Below are 20,836 nucleotides of genomic sequence, written 5' to 3'. Positions count from 1 at the left end.
AGGCCAGGCAAGAAGAGCATTAATCAGAGAAGCCAAGAGGGCCATGGTAACTCTGGAGGAGCTGCAGAGACCCACAGCTCAGGTGGGAGAATCTGTCCACAGGACAACTATTAGTCGTGCACTCCACAAATCTGCTGGCACTTAAATTGTTGTACCACAAGCTAGAAAAACATCTGTTCAGGGTGAGGTTGAGAGTGCCATCTTAACATGATCACTGAGATGCCTCTTGTTTTGTGGGCAACTTGTTTTTAACCCATCCAATTCAATGTAAATAAGGGGAATGGTTATTAACCAGTTATTAAGTGGTTTTCAAGCTTTTAGGAAGTAGATTTTATTTCCATTTGAGTCAAATTCCATGTGTGTTTTTTTGCCATTTAATTAAGGCGCATTTTTTGTATTATCAATCCCTAGAGGATGAACTTTCTGGAAATTGCTTTCCTTGGGGATGTTGGCTAAACACATTGGGGGTTATTTACGAAAGGCAAATCTACCTTGCACTGAAAGTGCACTTGGAAGTGCAGTCGCTCTAAATCTAAGGCCGCGTACACACGGGCGGACTGTCTGACAGGCTTGGTCCGCTGAAACGTGTTTCAGCGGACAGTCCGCTCGTGTGTGGGCTTCAGCGGACTTTTTCAGCGGACAGTCTGGCGGACTAAGTCTTTCGGAATTTCCGTAATATTGTCCGTCCAAACTTGGTTTCAGCGGACAGTCCGCTCGTGAGTAGGCAAGTTGGACGGACTAAGTATGGCGCATGCTCAGAAAGGATTTACACGGCAGAAGGTTGCATTGCAGTGTATTGGACGTCGTATTTCTAGTCCCGTCGTACGTGCTGTACACGTCATCGCGCAAGCTTTCAGCGGACTGTCTGTTCATCGTGTGTGGTCAAGTCCGTTCATTCAAAAGTAGGACGGACTGTCTGTCGGATTGTCTGACGGACTTAGTTGGACAGACAGTCCGCCCGTGTGTACGCAGCCTAAGGGGTAGATCTGAAATGAGTGGAAGCTCTACTGACTTTATCATCCAATCATGTGCAAGCTAAAATGCTGTTTTTTATTTACCTTGCATGTCCCCCTCGGATCTGCAGTGAGTTTACTTCCAAGTGCCCTTTCAGTGCACTTTCAAGTGCACTTGCAGTGCAATGTGGATTTTCCTTTAGTAAATAACCCCCATTGATACTTTCTATATATAATTTTAAACACCTGCTCACTCACTGCTTGCAAAACATCCAAAAGAGCCAGAACTTCTTTTTTAGGTTTACTGGCCCCTTTGATACAAAACAGGCATCATTACCTTACAATTTGGGCCTCCAGCACATGCAGAGTCTCTCCTAATATTTGTGGCACTGGCTGATTCTTGCCTTGTGATTTTAGGTAATCGGTGTCTAGAAGTTCACAGTCCTCCAACATTTGTGGCTGTATACTGCAATCTCCATATATCTTCACCTGGAAAATAAATTACCATCACATGCATATTAGCAGCTCAAATCAATGCAGCCCAGAAGAAATCAGGTATTATCCACAATAACCCATTTTGATACTGAAACATTCACACAATTAATATTATGAATATTATTATTATTATTATTATACAGGATTTATATAGCGCAGACAGTTTACGCAGAGCTTTACAAAAGGCCAGACAGTAGAAAAGAGGGTCAAGAGATACAAAAGGTAATAACTGAAGCGATGAGTTTTCAGTGATTGTCTGAAAGTGGATGGGATCGGCTCTGGAGAAGTACTGGAGGCAAGAGTGGGATGAGCTGACAAGGGAGCTAAAGAGCAGTAGGTCTTGGAAGGAATGAGTAGAACAATTTGGTTGGTATTTTGAGACTAGGTTAATGATGTAGCTAGGGAAGGAGTTGTGGATTGCTTTGTAAAGTTATTGTTAGTGTCTTGAATTTAATTTGTTGGGTGAGTAGATGCCAGTGGAGGGATTGGCAGAGAGGGGTAGCACACACTGAGTGGTTTGTAAGGTAGTTAAAGCGGGACTGCACTGTGGAAAAAAATATTAAAAGCCAGCAGCTACAAATACTGCAGCTTCTGACTTTTAATAAATGGACACTCACCTGTCCCGGGGTCCAGCGATGACAAGGCCGATCGATCGGCTCTCGGCTGCTGCCGCCACCATTCTAGGTGAGGGAATCAGGAAGTAAAGCGAAGTGGCTTCACTTCCCGGTTCCCTACTGCGCATTCGCGAGTCGCGCAGCGCAATAGGAATTGTCCGCGCTGTCTCTGGGACCCGTGTGTGTCCCAGCAGACAGCGCGCAGGGACAGGAAGAAGCGTAGACTCCCGTGGGAGTCTATGCCCGGAAGTGGGTGTAAATACCTGTCTTCGACAGGTATCTGCACCCCCATCCCCCCTGAAAGGTGCCAATTGTGACACCGGAGGGGGGGAGGGTTCCGATCAGCGGAAGTTCCACTTTAGGGTGGAACCCCGCTTTAAGCCTGGCAGCAGCATACATGATGGACTGAAGGGAGGATAGCCTATGTAAAGGTAAGCCAATGAGGAGGGAGTTGCAGTAGTTGAGGCGAGAGATAACCAGGGAGTGAATTAGAAGCTTTGTGGTGTCATTGGTTAGGAAAGGGCGTATCTTGGAGCTGTTGTGGAGGATGAGGTGGCCAGCTTTTCTTTCAATGATTTTTATTGAAATTATGTTTTTTCCATCAGTAACAAGGGTTCACTTCGATACATATTTAGTTCACATTCATGTTACAGTTGTAAGTCTCAGATCCGTACGAAAGAAGCCATAAGTATTTATATTAAAACACATATCAACAAACTGGTAATATATAGAATAACCAACCTTCACCTGCCAGGACTATTCATTAAATATCAGACAATACTAACAAAAGCCTTTGTAGTTTACCATAGAAAATTGTCATGAGTTAGAGACCTGTAAACCAGCTCGGAGTTGTAGTAGTCATTTAATAGTGAACGCGTGCTGCCTTAGATGCTCCATAAAGTCCACTGCCACGCATATGAGAACCCAACTATGGGAACAAAGTGACCCTTTACGCAAAAGAAAGAGTAAAAAGAAAAGAGACAAAGGAGAAAAGAAAAGAAAAAAAGTAGAGCAGAAGAAGAAGGGAAAAGAAAAGGAGTAAAAGGGGAGAAAAGAGAGAGTGTATAGACGATCTCCACGCTCCAGCCCACTGACCCCCCCCCCCCACGGTGACTGAAGATATCTAACCCAGGGATTCCATATCTTTTCAAATCGGTTTTGTTGGTCTCGGAGAATACTAGTCAATTTTTCATTAATCATGATCCAGGAAATTTTATTTTTGACGAGCACCAGGTTTATTTGAGAAGTTTTCCATGCACGCGCTATGGCAATCCTAGCTGCCAAAAAAATGAAAGAAATGAGGGATCTGAGGTGTTTAGGCAGGTCATTCGAGAGGTCAGAAAATAGAGCTGTTTTAACATTTTTAGGTATATTCACTCCGGTCACCGAATACACCAAGTTAAAAATTCTTATCCAGAATCTGTTGACTTTTGGACAGGACCACCATGTGTGGAGGTGGCCAGCTTTTGACAGTGATTGGATGTTGGGCCGAAAGGATAGTTCAGCATCCAGGATTACACCCAGGACCTTGGCATGCAAGGATGGTTTGATAGTTGAGCCATTGATTTTGACAGAGAAATCAGGGGAAGAGGCACGTGGGGGAGGAAATATTATAAACTGGGTTTTGGAGTGAGTTTGAGGAAGTGGTGTGACATTCAGACTGATATGTCTGTTAGTAAATTGGTGATGCATGAGGAGACTGATGGAGTGAGCTGAGGGGTTTCGGTGTCATCAGTATAGAAATGGTATTCAAAACCATGGGAAGCTATCAACTGACCCAGGGAGGAAGTGTAGATTGAAAATAGGAAAGGTCCTAGAACAGAACCTTGAGGGATCCCGATGGAGAAAGGAAGAGGAGAAGAGGAAGTAGAATTGTAAGTGACACTAAAGGTGGGGTGGGATAAGTAGGACGAGAACCAGAAAAGAGTACAGTCACCAAGGCCAAAGGAGTAGAGGTTTTTGAGTTGGGGACGATGCCATTCTTATGTAGAGACCTAGCCATCCCTTTTAAGCATTCTGTACATTTTATAACACTCTATTGTCTTTGATATTTTCTTGATCTTACCTGATCACTGAAAGTTACAAGTGCCACTCTTCTCCTAGGATGCTGTTTGCGAAGGAACTGCAGGGTTGTAATCAGTCCAGATTTCACAGCCTGAAAGAAAATTACACAGCTAACAATGCAATTCCAACACAGCTGAACAGTGGCGGTGCGTCCATTAGGGACACACGGGGCGGCGCCGCCCTCTCTCTCCAGCCACCCTCTCTGTGTACTATGGATAGATTCATACAAAGTGCTTTACAAAGAAAACACAAGAAATACACTGGATAAAACAAAGGAAAAAGGGACAATTATAAATATAGCTTCTCTAAAGAAAATGTTTAGATTTGATTCGAATGAGCTTAGATGACTAAGCTGATGTTCTTTGGAAGTGAATTCCAGAGTTATCTTAAAGGATGAGAGAGATATTCATTTGCTTTGCTAACACACCTGGGAATCTATCCACGGCCGCTGTAGCCACCCCCATTCAGGCGCCTGGCCCCTTTTCAGGTGCCGGGCGCCTGAATTACAGGGGCGGGTGGTGTTTTTGAAGCACCTTAGAGCCATAGGCTGTGCATTGCAAACCATTGTGCTCGCAGTGCACCCAAGTATGTTAGCAAAGCAAATGAATATCTCTCTCAGGCTTAAAAAATAACTTCCAAAGAACATCAGCTTAGTCATCTAAGCTCATTTGAATCAAATGTAAACACCTTTTTCTTTAGAGAAGCTTTTTTTATATAATTGTCCCTTTTTCCTTTGTTTTATCCAGTGTATTTCTTGTGTTTTCTTTGTAAAGCACTTTCAGAAGCTACTTTTAAAGGTGCTATATAAAATAAAGTTTATTATTATTTTTCATATAGCACTCAATGCCTGCCAAACATTCCTGATAGTTTATACTCCTATTGTTTCTGATTACCTTTATATTATTTGTTACTTCTGTTGTCACATTTGTACAAAAATTAAATGCAGGTTTAAATATTAAAAGTATAGTCATCTTGTTTATGTCTTTATTAGGACATGAATTATGTATAAATAACATTTTTAAAAATAGGAATATGAATATTACCCACTTGCACCCAGAAGGTAGCCAGTTCTAGGAAAGAACACCTTTGTACAAGTAGCCATACGCTTAATGTCAAAAAGTGAGCTCCTAGTGCAGTACATATTGATAAAATCTAGTGATCACCTCTAAAGTAAGATGGACAGGGACAGTTCCCATATAAATTATAATTAATTAAAAACAAAAAAAGCAAAAAACATAAATATATTCATAATATTGTGCTATATGATGAAAGTTAAAAATAAAAATATATCCCTTAACATCAATTTTTTTTTATAGATCTCATGGGCACACTAGCACTGCATTTAATTAAACAAAAACAGATATTATCCTCTCAGTTGTTAAAATATCGTAAATATCAATTGTCTGTGCTGCTCTTGCAAATCAAGCATAATCTTCTTTTTATTTTTCAGTGCAGTATGGAAGGGGGGGGGGATTCTGTTGAGTAACATGGACAGTTGGCAGGACTTTTGAATATGTGAGATCAGTTGTGTTCATCTTTACCTCCATTCTTGATTGGTAGATATTATGGTCGTTAAAGTCATTGGTTTGATCTTGTGGTACCTACAATAGAAGAATAATTCTAATAATAATAATCTCATATAGATTCAGCTGTACTCTTATACTTCACCTATTAATAGAAAATGGTATTCAGATAAAAACCAAAGCTGTCCTTGCTGACCACCTCCTGTAAATGTTAGTTGTCTGGCTGCCTATGGTTTCAATACTTTAAGGCTGGCCAAAGATTATGCAATTTTCTTTCCTTTAACCATTGACTGTGTTGATGGGGGAATCCCTCCCGCTGCGCTATTGTATTCTGACAGTGGGATATTTCTCAACATCAGATTACAATGATAACTGCTGGTTGTACTGAAGTTGATCAATACATTGACCTCAGTACAACCAGCCTGCCCATAAGTAAATTGAAATGTGGCCAATTTCTGCTGAACCAGCCAAATTTTGACCCATCTATGGCAGGCTTAAAGTGATTGTAAAGGTTTGTTTTTCTGCGCAGCTTTCGTGCATAAAAATGCAAATAGTCTGCCAGTATTATCTGATAACATGCTGCATTCAAAGGCTTCTTTCTGGCAACTCAACCATGCAGCTCACTTTTGTTCAAGTATCATTGTATTGTTTTCTGTCTTTTTCCAGAGCAGCCTGTATTTCAGGTTACCTGTGAGTTTTTCTTTGTATCCCAAACAATTCTGGTATTTGTGGCTGCAATCTTTCTTGGTCTACCTGACCTTGGCTTGGTATTAAAATATCCCTGAATTTTCCACTTCCTAATAAGTGATTGAACAGTACTGACTGGCATATTCAGAGCTTTGGGTATCTTTTTACATCCTTTTCTATCATTATAAAATCCCATTGCCTTGTTATGCAGGTTGTTTGACAGTTCTTTTCTGTTCCCCGTGGCTCAGTATCTAGCCTGCTCAGTGCACCCACATGAGAGCTAACAAACTCGATGACTATTTATACACAGACACCAATTGCAATTAAAAAATTAGATGTGGGAAATTACACTTCAATGGCCATTTTAACCTGTGTGTTACAGTAAAAAATAAATAAATTGCGGCGCTAACCATAAAAAGCATATACAATCAATAATTGACTAAAAAATATATAAAGTGAAATAAGTGTGAATCACCTCACAAAGTGCAAATTGTGCGATTCAATAAATGCAACTAAAGTAATTACTGCGATAATAAATGTGCTCACATAATATATACATGCCCGAAAAGAAAAAAATGTAAAATCCAAGGACATTAAAAAAATGTGCAAAAAACAATTTTATAAAACCAAACAAATATGTAAATAATAAATGCTCATTAATTCCAGTTCATGCAAATGCTTCGTGAACAATAAACAAAGTCCATGCATAAAGGTGACTTCCACGGTGTGTACTAATCCAGTGATTCAATTCAGTGCCAAGTCAGTGCACCACCTGTTTCCCCCAGCCTCTCACCTCAAATACTTGATAAAGAAGCACAATTTAAAAGCCAAAGCTATTCCATCCACAATCGTCCAGCAGCTAGTATCCAGCTGAATCTTTCTTTCCCAGGTTCTTCACCTCTCACATAAGTATAGAACAAAAGGACAGGGGGGCTCTCATGTGTAGTATACAGATTAAACGATTTTAATAACAAAAAGTAGCAACTTACAATTAAGTAGACAACAGCGAATAGATGCAATATCGATCCGAACTTCCGGTCTCGGCCGCGACCGGAAGTGGCAAGTGCAACACCACAGCTCCTTCCCTGACGCGTTGCGTCACGATCACATGACTTTTTCAAAGGGTAATGATTACCCTTTGAAAAAGTCATGTGATCGTGACGCAACGCGTCAGGGAAGGAGCTGTGGTGTTGCACTTGCCACTTCCGGTCGCGGCCGAGACCGGAAGTTCGGATCGATATTGCATCTATTCGCTGTTGTCTACTTAATTGTAAGTTGCTACTTTTTGTTATTAAAATCGTTTAATCTGTATACTACACATGAGAGCCCCCCTGTCCTTTTGTTCTATACTTATGTGAGAGGTGAAGAACCTGGGAAAGAAAGATTCAGCTGGATACTAGCTGCTGGACGATTGTGGATGGAATAGCTTTGGCTTTTAAATTGTGCTTCTTTATCAAGTATTTGAGGTGAGAGGCTGGGGGAAACAGGTGGTGCACTGACTTGGCACTGAATTGAATCACTGGATTAGTACACACCGTGGAAGTCACCTTTATGCATGGACTTTGTTTATTGTTCACGAAGCATTTGCATGAACTGGAATTAATGAGCATTTATTATTTACATATTTGTTTGGTTTTATAAAATTGTTTTTTGCACATTTTTTTAATGTCCTTGGATTTTACATTTTTTTCTTTTCGGGCATGTATATATTATGTGAGCACATTTATTATCGCAGTAATTACTTTAGTTGCATTTATTGAATCGCACAATTTGCACTTTGTGAGGTGATTCACACTTATTGCACTTTATATATTTTTTAGTCAATTATTGATTGTATATGCTTTTTATGGTTAGCGCCGCAATTTATTTATTTTTTACTGTATCACTAGTAGTGTGGAGATCACTATTTTTGCAGGCTGCTTCCACACATTAATATTATTTATACTTTTTTTGTTCTTTACACATTGATTAGCAAGGTGAAGCGCACTAGTACCCTCTAATTATATTTAACCTGTGTGTGCCACCTTGTGTGTCTTTTTCAAGGCCTAACATTCCACAGTATGTAAACTTCTGATCAGGGCTATTTGGGTGATTTTTGTTATCATTATGATTTAAAAAGGAGCCAAACAACCACGTGATAATAAATGGATTCATATGATCACTGTCCTTAAATAAAAGTTTTTTGACATGATCAGTCATATTTTCAATACTAATGCCAAAATTTCACAGTTTCTGCCAGGGTATGCAAACCTTTGAGCACAACTATACACTTTAAATGTATGATTTGAACGAATTATGAAGCAAGCATAAAGTTGGACCCCTGGTTTTGTCTTCTTGTGTGGTAAAAGAAAGACATTTCCCTCCCAAATCAGCTTGGTAAGTAACAAAAGTACCCATGTTAGTAGAGCACTAAATCTGATACAGACTGCTTATTAGTCATCATTGTATTTGTACAAAGTGGTAAAGGTTTCACCGGCAGGTGAATACTGTGGCATGTGTCCAATCTCTTTTTGGCACAGCAATATTATAAGTTGTGCCATAAGCTGTGAGCCTTTTAATAGCTACTCCTAATAAAATATTTTAAACAGGGCTGAAACATCGGGTAAGTGGCTGTGTGCTCCCTGGGAAAAGTGGTATATGTCTATTTACAGAGGGAAGCTGAGCAGAGAAATTTCAGACAACAAAGTGCACTGGTAGTGGCACTATGCTGGCTTAATCCATAGTGGATACTTTTGCTAATAATGGTAGCATACATGCATTTATATGGATGAATGCCCCCCCGGACCCTAAGACTGAAATAAAGACAACAACACTCACCGTCAACCAGAGTGAAGGATACCAAGCATGCACCTCCTCTTCCTAAAATACACCATCTCCCTCAAGCACTAAAGTCTAACAACCAAAAATTTCTCTTCAAGACTTACAAATAATTACATACAGCAATCATTCCCAAAATGGATACCATTTTCCTTGGAATATAGGAATATAGAGGGAAATGTCCAAGAGGGACCTTGAAAGCTCAGCTTATAGCCAGGGCCAGATGTCACGGTAAGACCTGAAGCTGGGAAGACAATGCACTGGGGTACCACACAGCAGTATAGACCCAGCATAGAGTTAATGCGTGCCCCTCGCCATTTTGAGTGCAGTTGCATATTAAGTCTTATTTTTAACACTATGGAGGTTATTTACTAAAGGTATATCCACTTTGCACTACAAGTGCACTTGGAAGTAAAGTCGCTGTAGATTTGAGGGTCGATGTGCAAGGAAAATAAAAAACAGCATTTTTGCTTGCACGTGATTGGATGATAAAATCTGCAGAGCTTTCCCTCATTTCACAGCTTCCCCTCAGATCTACAGCGATCTACAGCAATTGCACTTTCAAGTGCACTTGTAGTGCAAAGTGGATTTGCCTTTAGTGACTAACCCCCTATGTATGAATTTTACTTGTTAACAGTAACATTTCCACCGATAGATCAACTGAATGACGTGACTCTGTGTTACTTACCTCTATGGTCACACTCATACTCCCCGATATGTCAATGCAGAAAACCAGCATGGTGTCTTCATCCGTGGTGTAAATATTGCCAGCCATCACCTGCAGGTAAAGCTGGCTATCGCCTGTACACTCAAGCGGTGTGTGTTCATTAATGGCATTTTCTGTACTACAGAAATCACAGGTCCATATCTAGAGAACAAAGTCAGGGGAGTTGCTTTAAAGCTGAGATCACCACTTTATATACAGTACAAGAGAAAACATGAAACTATCTGTAAAATGATTTTTTTTTTTATTTTTTATTTTTTTTTACAAAATTTGTTTTAAAGCATCGCCTAATGTTTATATCGTATAAAGCAATAGCTCAAAATAAAAAAGGAAGGCTCATCATGTATCATATTACATATCTGGGCTGTTTCAGATAAAATAAACTCTTATTTAATTCCCCGACCTGCAGTTTTCCTTTGAAAATCAACTCCGTAATTGGCATTGACTACCTATAGTTTTTCTCACCGGCTTTTGAGGAATCCATTGTGCCTAGTGGTAATTTTCACATACTGTTTGGTGTAGGGACCACAAATATTTACTAGAATCTGTTACTCCCCACTTATCTCAAACCCTGGTACAAGGACCCATAGAAGCCAAACGGGCAGACATCCCAACCTCAGGGAGGTGGCAAGCAGCCTCATCAGTGCCAACAATGCAGCCTCACTGTGCCCATCTGTATCCTTGTCAGTGCCCATCTGCAGCTTCAGTGTGCCCATCTGCAGCCTCACTGTGCCTATCTGCAGCCTAACTGTGCCAACAATGCAGTCTCAATGTGCCCATCTGTATCCTCATCAGTGCCCATCTGCAGCCTCGCCAGTACCTTGATTGCACACAGCGGGTGTCTCCTACTGTGTCATGCAGCTGCAGTCTTATGCCCTGTACACACGGTTGGAAATTCCGACGGAAAAGGTCCGATCGGATTATATTGTCAGAAAATCCGATCATGTGTGGGCTCTATAGGACTTTTTCTGTCGGAAAGTCCAACTAAAAAAATTTGAGAGCAGGATCTCAAATTTTCCGACAACAAAATCCGATCTGACTTTTTCCGATCATTTGTAGAGAATTCCGATCGGACAAAGTGCCACACATGCTCAGATTAAATTACGAGACCAAAGCTATTGGCTAGTAGCCTCAACATAGTCCCGTCGTAACGAATGAACGTCATCACGTTCCGAACGACCGTATGCAACACCAGTTTCGGACAAAATCCTGACGGATTTTGTGGTCGGAATGTCCGACCGTGTGTACAAAGCCCCGCCTCCTCATCCATGATAGACAGTCAACTGAACACTGATACAATGTTGGGAAATTGAATCAGTGTTCCGTCTATTATGGATGAGGAGACAGGGCTTTGTAAAGCCCCACACACACACGATCAGACTTTGTACAAACTTTCCCTTGCATTTTTGTACAAAGAGCATTGGCCATAAGTTTGTATTGCATACACACGATCTGATTTTTTAGGCAACAAACATGAACTTAGTGACATTTCAACGTACTGACGACACTTCAAAAGAGGACGTTCAATTACTCCAGCGCCACCTTTGATAAACTTCTGTATTGTTGTCTGATCTTTTGCATTGGTTCTGAGCATGCGTGTTTGTACTTTGTACAAAAGTCCGATGGTTTTGTCTGCACACATTCGGACTTTGCTCCATCGGACTTATGTTGTAAAAAATTTGTCCGTTCACATAAAAGTCTAGTGAAAGTCCAATGAAAACCAAAAAAGTTTGCCCGATGGAGCGTACACATGGTCAGATGTTGCCCCAAAACTGCTAATTTGCATGTTTGTTGTCAAAAAGTTTGATCGTGTGTATGGGCCTTTACAGTGGACAGCCACGAACAGTAATGCCGTGTACACACGGCCAGACTTTCCAAATGAACGGACTTGCCCACACATGGACTAAAGTCCGTTCGTTTTGAACGTGACTTCAGGTACGGCGGGACTAAAGGAGGAAGTCAATGTCACTGCCTCCATCGGCGAGATTGACACCTTGAGAGCCCAGTCGCCTGGTATGGGTTTTACCCAGGTACGTAAACAGGTGACCCCGCCCCCTCTGACACCACGGGCAAGCCATTGGGAAGTCCCCGTGCATCAGCAGGGGGCCCCGCCCTCAGTTATAAAACAACTGTCATCGCGCTGAAGCGTCATAAGGTGGGTGCCTCCTAGGGAGGCTGATCTTTTTTATTTATTTTTTCCGATCCGTCGACGGAGTGAGAGAAGAAGAGGAATGGACTTCGTAATACATTTTTATTTTTTTAATAAAAGACTTGTTCCAAGATGTGTCTTGTGTTTTTTTTTTTTACATTTTGACACTTTTTTTGGGAAATGGTAGGGGTACAATGTACCTTTTACCATTTCAAAAAGGGAGGGGCCGATCTGGGGGTCCCCTTGTTAAAGGGGGCTTCCAGATTCCGATAAGCCCCCCGCCTGCAGAACCCCCACAACCACCGGGAAAGGGTTGTGGGGATGAGGCTACCCCAAAGCACACTCCCCATGTTAAGGGCATGTGGCCTGGTACGGTTTAGAAGGGGGGGCCCTCTCTCATCCCCCCTCTTTTCCTGTGGCCTGCCAGGTTGCGTGTTCGGATAAGGGTCTGGTATGGATTTTTGGGGGGACACTCATGCCATTTTTTTTTCAACTTTTGCGCGGAGGTTCCCCTTAAAATCCATACCAGACCTGAAGTGTCTGCCCTCTTTTCCTGTGGCCTGCCAGGTTGCGTGCTCAGATAAGGGTCTGGTATGGATTTTTGGGGGGACATTCATGCCATTTGCTTTTAAACTTTGGCGCAGAGGTTCCCCTTAAAATCCATACCAGACCTGAAGTGCCTGGTATGTATTTTGAGGAGTACCCCTGCGTCATTTTTTAAACAGAATTTGGTGCAGGATTCCCCTTAATATCCATACCAGACCTGAAGGGCCTGGTATGGAATTCGGGGGGACCCCCATGCCGTTTTTTTTACTGACTTTTATCTGTATTCCTGAGACCCGACAATTCATTATAGCCAAGAGTCGTTTTAAATGACTTTTTGCATTGATACATGTCCCCTGGGGCAGGACCCAGGTCCCCAAACAATGTTTATGAAAATAACTTGCATATTAACCCTTAAAATTAGCACTTTTGATTTTTCATGTTCGTGTCCCATAGACTTTAACGGTGTTCGCGTGTTCGAACAAATTTTTTGCCTGTTCGCATGTTCTGCTGCAAACCGAACCGGGGGGTGTTCGGCTCATCCCTAGTTATGGAGATAATAATGTGTTTCTATAGTCCAAATGAGATGCAAACAGGATTATTATGCTGCTCCTCCACAAAAAAACAGTACAGCAAGTTAGCGTTGTCACCATAGAATAACAAGCATTCTTCTGGTAGGATTACCAGTTAGAAATAAACAAAAAATCATAAAATTAAAAAAAAAAACAAATGCAGTCACCACATCTGGGAAGCTGCAATATATTACACCTTTATTGTTAAAAAAAACAAAAAAAACAAAACAAAAAACAACTTAAAATGAAGCTGTTGTGTAAAAAAAATGTAACTGTTGTGTTACCTTGTTGTCTTCTACATGACTGAGCTCGGAGAATGCAGCAGAACACTTGCTGCACAATAATGGAAATCCCATGTCTAGTGTTTCTTTGCCTAAAATAACAAAATAAAAAGAATGTGACAGAACAAAGATCAGTATGGGGCTGCAACAATAAAACATTGCTAGTATATAAAGTGTGCTGAGGGAGAAGTTTATTATTAGTAATATTTTTATACATGATATATAACACTTTACAAAAGGTAGGGAGGCAGTTGCAATACAATTCAATAAAAGAGGGTTCTGCATGTGAGAGTGTGCAATCTAAAAGGGAGGGTCAAGTGATACAAAAGGTTATAACTGTGGAACACAAGCTGATGGAGAAAGTAAAAGTACAGTGTATTAGTTGGAGGAGAGAAAAGCTTCCCTGAAAAGATGAGCTTTTAACCACTTGCCTACTGTGTACTTTTTTGCCCCCTTCCTGCCCAGGCCAATTTTCAGCTTTCAGCACTGTCATTTTTAATGGCCATTGCTCAGTCATGCAACACTGTACCCATATTAAATTGTTTATCTTTTTTCCAGACAGATAGAGCTTTCTTTTGGTGGTATTTATTTACCACTGTTTTTTGTTTTTTTGTTTTTGCTAAACAAATTAACAACCTTTTTCTTTGTTTGTTCTAAAATGTAGCAAATTATGTGCGCTGATGAGGCTGCACTGATGGGCACTGATAGGCTGCACTGATGAGGTGGCGCTGATTGCCATGGGGAGGCCTGACTGATGGGCACTGATGAAGAGGCACTGATGGGGCTGCACTGATAATCAGAGCACTGATGATGAGTTCCCTGATTATCAGTGTAAATGTACCTGTCAGAAAAGCTGGTTATTGGCTTTCCTTTCCTCACACAGTGACAGTGCTGAGGAAAGGAAATGCAGATAACTGGCATTTGTTTACATGGGATCAGCTGTGATTAGACACAGCTAATCATATGATAAAGAGCCAATTAAAGGGGCATGAAAGTGATTTTGCACTTTCCAGTTTTAGAAATTAAACCCCATTGTGTACTTAAAGCGGACCTCCACTCTAAAGTGCAGGTAAAGTGCAGGTATCTGCACCCACTTCCGTGACAAGCTAGCCGCAGATGTTACATACCTTACTCCTGATCTCTGTACTTTGTGATACAAAGTTCTGAACTCTGCATTACTCCTTACCTCTGCACTCTGCATTACATACTTCTGACCTCTGAACTCTGCATTAAACACTACTAATACTAATACTAACACTACTAATCTGACCCCTGCACTCTGTGTTACACACTACTGATCTTTGAACTCTTACTCCTGCCCTTTGCACTCTGCGCTACATATACTGACCTCTAAATTCTGCATTACTTACTCCCGACCCCTGCCATCTGCATTACATACTACTGACCTCTGAACACTCCATTACTTACTACTGACTAGGGTTGCCACCTTTTCTTCAAGCCAAACCCGAACACTTTAGTGACACAGGGCACATTTTTATTAGTAGTATACACTATAGGATTATAAAAGACCTGGGACACCTTTGGGTGCCCCAAGGAGAGTGGTAATGCAGCATGCTGCGGCAAACAGTGGGTGTGGCCAAACTGCTTTTGCTGACATCATGCCCCCCCTCCCAGTGATGCCAAACCTGCCCCGAGACAGCATCCCACAGCTCACGAATGGCAACAGATTTTTGTGTGACTATCTCAGTTACTAGGGGAGCCACAGCTCAGTCTAAATAATGTGTCCGGGTTTCAGGCAGACTGAAACCCGGACACAAGATTCCAAACCCGAACTGTCCGGGTGAATCCTGGACAGGTGGCAACCCTACTACTGACCCCTCAACTCTTTGTTGCTTACACCTTGCACTGTACATTACCTAATACTGACCTCAGCACTCTGCTTTGCTTACTTCTGACCTCTGCAGGCTTCACAACATACTACTGACCTCTGTGAAATTAATGCTGACCCCTGCACTGTGTATTACATACTACTGACCTATGAATTAATTACTGCTCCCTTCTGCAGTCTGTGCTACATACTACTGACCTCTGAATTCTACATTACTTACTCCTGCCCCTGCAAACAGCATTACACTACTAACCTCTGAACTCTATGCTAATTAACGGTTATCCCTGCACAGTGCATTACATACTACTGACCTCTGAATTACTATCTCCTGACCTCTGCAGTCTGTGTTACATGCTACTGCTCTTTGAATTATGAAGTCCTGACCTCTGTAGTCTGCGTTACATACTACTGACCTCTGAATTACTAACTGCTGACCTCTGGACACAGTAGTCTATGTTACTACTGAACTTTGAACTATGCATTACTCCTGCTCTCTGTAGTCTGCATTACATATTACTGACTTCTGAACTCTGTCTCACTTATTACCAAGTCCCTGAACTCAACGTTGCTTCTTACTGACCCCTGAACTCTTCAAACTTTCCTTACTTTTTAAAGGGACCTTGCTGGGTTATGTTTTATAAAAGTGTTCTGTACCCTGCAGGTCTTTGGTCTCTTCCATTTTGTTCAGGTAGGTCTACACTTCTCCTGGGTTACATACTGTAGGTTGTTGTTTAGGGACACCCCAATCCCAGTCCCCAGAAAAGCACATAAACACTAGACAGAAAAAGGAGCTGCGCTGAATAGGTGACGACACTCTAATCAAACCAAAAATGGTAAAATGCTAATAATGATGATTAATAACGACGATTAGTGAATTATCAATAAATAATAAATTAAATAACTTATCAATACTAAGTAAATGTAGCAGTGATGAATAATTAAAATTGACGTGAACACATGATTAAAAAATCAACACATGATAGAGATACCGCGAAGTATTGCGCTAAAAGTACGGGTAGGAAGGGACCCGTCATCCCTCACGACGTGCTGTTTGGACAGGCTTTGTTTGCATTGGGTTGGGTGAGCAGGGCCAGGTATTTAATATTTGTTTGAGTCTCCTGGCACCTGGGTGGCTACAGGTAGAGCATAGGAGGAGGAGGAGGATGCCTGCGTGGGGATTGCAGAAATCCGCCGCATGCTTGCCAATACAAATTAATGCTTTGGAGCTGGGAAATTCTATGGATACCAGTCAGTCATAAATTGTGGCGTTTCAACTGTGGATTATCCTATCGAGTTGAGGAATCGTTTTGGGTGCCATAACCATCCCTGGCTGGGGTTATAGCCATTCACGCAGTGTGGCCCCCTGTAATAAGGGACCACCTAATTCCGGTAAGCGGCAGTGTTTATACGTGGTGGAGGTGTTTCACAAGTTTTCCTGTGTGAAAGTCTGGGTGTCACATTAACGCTAAAGAATCAGGGAACTTTATGAGGACTATCTGTTATTTATTCATCACATCATTGACCGGATCATCTTTATATGTGGATAATTTTTTTTGTTTTTGCTACGTGTTTACATTTTCATTGAGTTTATGCTATGTACTTTTAGCACAATACTTCACTGTATCACTATCATGTGTTGATTTTTTAATCATGTGTTCACATCAATTTAAATTATTCATCAATATATATTTATTTACTTAGTATTGATAAGTGAATTATCAATAAATAATAAATAACTTATCATCATTATTTATCATCACTATTAGCACTTTACCATTTTTGGTTTGATTAGTGTCGTCACCTATTCAGCGCAGCTCCTTTTTCTTTCTATTTTTGTTGGTGTCGTATAACATTTTGAGCCGCAGCTTGTTACCTTTTATAGATAGTGCAGTATATATTTTACACTACATAAACACTAGAGCTGCTGGGCCTGCAGGATTGGTGCTAAATAAGGAATAAGAAATAAGGAGTAAGTACAGAATACGGTTATGCGGAACATAGCATGTACAACAAGGTACATAGAATGAGGCAGCACAGAAAAGGGAACATACAGCACAGCATACACTATGGAATGAAGCAGTACAGAAGAGAGAATGCACAAGCATGGTATGCAGAATTTGTTGGTTTGGAATAAGAAATATACAACATTGTATACAGATTTAAGTGGTGAAAAATAGAGAACGTACAGCATGGCATATGGTATAAAGTGGTGTGGAATAGGGAATGTACAGCATGGTATATGAGGGAGTGTTGAATATGAAATGCACAATCACTGTACATAGAATGAGGCGGTGTGAACAGGGAACATACAAGCATGGTATAAGGAATGAAGATATGCAGAAAAAGCAACACACAAACGGTATATGAAATGAGGCAGTGTAGAATAGGGAAATATAGTGTACTAGCAGAGATATTTTGGACCTTAAAAGAATGATTCCTGCCCCATGCAGACCTGCAAATTATTGTAATGACAGCTTAACCAGTCAGTCCCCTTGTGCCAGGGGTGAGGACAGGTGCTTTTTTGTTAACCTGTGCCACATTCAGACCTCCCATCAAAACAGACCTGCAGTAATTGCAATGTGGGTTAATTGGCTTCTGTCCAAAATTGGCCCTAGTATAGGAATTGGGACCTAGGATAGTGGGCTCCTTGAGGGTAGAGATTGATGTGAGTGTGCAATGTATATAGATAGGGACAATTGTAGACACTCACTCAGGTTGAACTGGATGGACTGGTGTCTTTATTCAACCTTACTAACTATGAAACTATGAAACTATGACAGACCACTCAGCTGATTGCTGCTGTCACCTGTAACTGCTCATTTCTTCTGATGGGCTCTTTGTTTACCTGTGACAGCAGTGATTTGATGTGCTTGATCTGTCACTATGATGTCTGGATGGGGCACAGCTTAATAAAAGGGGCAAACACCTCCATTGTCTCCATTGGTGTGGTCTCCCCTCACATGACGCCCAATGAGCCCTGTCTGCCATACCCTAGATAGCCCACTAATTGTGTCTATCTATTTGGTTATTTTTATGGTCAAAAGCTGGCTGAAAGATGTTAAAATTGCTGTGTGTGTGGCCAGCATTACTCTTGTGTCTGCTTACCTGGATCCTCTACCAACTTTCCAATTCTCAGATGTAGTATATTGCAGTTAGCTGGCAACCTTTGTTCTGGGGGAGGGACTACAAGAAATAATTAGTAACAATTAAAAGGTAAAACAAGTGTAATAAAATCATGTTTCAATATTATTTAAAGCAGAACTCCAAAAATAACAAGCAAAAAAAAGTAAAAAATACATTAAATCTGGAACTCTTCCCCATGGGTCTCCTTTTCCACCACAAGATGCCCTCAGCCTGATAGCCAGCATCAATCATCCTGCTTCCTCTGAGTCCAGACTGTCCTGGACCCGCCCCTGTCTGAAATTGGGCAGTAAAAGCAGGGGCAGTTCTATGATGAGCTCATCTTTCTGTCGCTCTCCTTTCGCCTCCTTTTAGCATACTCCATGTCAGCATATGAAATAACTGCTGTTTCCTCTGCTGAATATGGACTGCAAAAGGCTGATACCTGGTAATATTAAGTACGGTACTTAAACTGCTTGCATTTAAAAAAAATACACAAAGGATCGATTCACACTTGTGCATTGTGGAAACTAAAAGTAAAGTTGTCCTTTAATAATAATGTAATAAAATAAACATGTGTATACCAGATATACAACCAGCAGATAGGGATTGTTTTATACTCTTTTTAGGCAAGTCATTCAATATGCTAGAAAACGTAACATTATTATTTTTATTATTAGTCTTATTTTTCTGTGAGCTATAATGCTCCTTTATCCACAGCTGTTTTTCATTTATACAGCTGGGATTTTGTTTTGGTTTATCATTTTTTGTAATTCATATTTATTTATTTTTTTATTTTGATTTTGCATTATTTCTCCAGCCATGGTCCCCCTCTCCTCTGTGACTGCATAAGAGAGGTTCTCCCTTAGGGGACTTTTTTAGCTGCGGGCTCATTTGGTGGTTGTCATGGGTCCAACCTCATCGTAGGGTAAGTCTGCTCCCCCCCCTCTTTTTTTTTCCCCTGCCAGAAACTGTGCTCCCCTTATTAGGTAAACTGATGATTTTGTTTACAATTTTTTGTATTTATTTGTTCTTGTCTCTTTATAAATGTACAGTTTATCACGATACTTGTGGTCCAATTTGCATATCCCCTGAAGAAGCAAGTCAGCGAAACATGTCGGGCTAATGTGCAATACTACATATACTTCAAACAACACGCTTTTTCTGACCACCATTTTGCTTGACTCTCTGTGATAATGTTTACATAGAACTTTTTAACTTTGAATTTAATAAAATTGTAAAACCATAATTTCTTTTTGATTATATTTTCAAATTCATAAATGCTCTTGCACCGTTAAAATCCCTCTTCTTTTCCAGCTCCCACTTAGTAACATTACAGACACATTTTTGAGTATGTTCTTCATGCATTTTCAGGGATATAGGGTATCTTCTGTATTCAAATGAACATATTGTGAATTTGTTAACATTTTCATACAGATCAACCCAAAGGTACAGTAGACTATTGTCAGAAGACCAATAACCTGTCAATACTATACTGTATGTCAGACAACACAAGTATTCCACTGAGCAATGGGAGGTCTGACTGTACCAGGTGAAGGAGCCAATGAACGGTTTGGAGTTTGAAGCGGCATTTTCTGCATCTCCAGATCCACAGGCATTGCCGGTAGCACATCTAGATATAAATCGCTATTAACTGGCTTGTCAGAGGCTACAGAAACCAAAGGTATAACTGAGGAGAAAAAAGAGATGAAAAGAATCACTCAACACATAGGATGTTATTTATGTGTTACAAAATTAATAACATAACATTTACCAAGCTTTCTTTATTTATGTATATATATATATATATATATATATATATATATATACCTAAAGGATAGGTACACTTAAACATAAAGTTTACTAATTCTTTCTTCCTCCAGCTCCCTAGAAGAACTCATCCTATCCAGAGGCAGATGTATACTTACCTGTGTCTATCCCGCAGCCTTGGCAAGGTTCACAGTCAGTGACCATAATCTTTCCTCTGGCCAGAACTGTGCTGCTGATCTCCACAGACATCTTGAGTTGGGAGACTGACCCATAAAAGTCTATTAGGATGAACTGCAGAAAGATTTCAGACTCAGGATATGAAGATTGAGCTGGGTAAACTAGGGTACAGGTAGGTATAAAAAAATGGGATGGGGTAGGATAGGTTACTTTAGGGCCCTGGTGCCCAACACATGGACCACATGCCCTCTATATGAAGCCTGCAGGCTATTGGACACCAGTCAGAAAGCAGAGCGTTCCAGCACCCAGAACTGAAAGAGAGAGACTGTGCTGTGAATGGATTTATCTTTATCCACAGTACAGGTAAAGTAGGGGGAGAGAGAGAATGTCATGGATATGTGATCAACAATGGGGCGGAGGTTTCACTGATACACAGAGAGGAGTTAATGCTTTAATTTCTATGACCACCAGTACGGGGGGGGTTAGAGGGTTAACACC

The 20,836-nt window shown here is 40.8% G+C and overlaps 1 protein-coding gene and 1 long non-coding RNA gene across 4 annotated transcripts in view; one reads left to right on the top strand and one right to left on the bottom strand.

Moving 5' to 3' along the window:
• LOC143934146 (uncharacterized) overlaps positions 1-20,836 on the bottom strand; it is a 159,181-nt gene that overhangs the window by 43,249 nt on the left and 95,096 nt on the right. For all 3 annotated transcript variants that reach the window (XM_077457509.1, XM_077457511.1, XM_077457510.1), the window contains 7 exons: positions 19,941-20,081; positions 18,377-18,454; positions 13,426-13,514; positions 9,842-10,021; positions 5,668-5,727; positions 4,128-4,217; positions 1,291-1,442 (listed from right to left, as the gene is read on the bottom strand). In XM_077457509.1, coding sequence (XP_077313635.1) covers positions 1,291-1,442; positions 4,128-4,217; positions 5,668-5,727; positions 9,842-10,021; positions 13,426-13,514; positions 18,377-18,454; positions 19,941-20,081 — 790 coding nt within the window. The remainder of the gene's footprint in view (positions 1-1,290; positions 1,443-4,127; positions 4,218-5,667; positions 5,728-9,841; positions 10,022-13,425; positions 13,515-18,376; positions 18,455-19,940; positions 20,082-20,836) is intronic.
• On the top strand, positions 17,210-19,640 carry LOC143934147 (uncharacterized). Its single transcript, XR_013263218.1, has 3 exons — positions 17,210-17,377; positions 19,212-19,319; positions 19,447-19,640. It is a non-coding gene; the product is annotated as an uncharacterized LOC143934147 (long non-coding RNA).

The sequence above is a fragment of the Lithobates pipiens genome, unplaced genomic scaffold (genome assembly GCF_037356315.1).
Source record: "Lithobates pipiens isolate NorthernLeopardFrog02 unplaced genomic scaffold, aLitPip1_a1.2 Scaffold_27, whole genome shotgun sequence".
NCBI lineage: Eukaryota > Metazoa > Chordata > Amphibia > Anura > Ranidae > Lithobates > Lithobates pipiens.
Note: the sequence above shows the minus strand (reverse complement) of the source record. Positions and strands in the feature narration are given on the sequence as shown.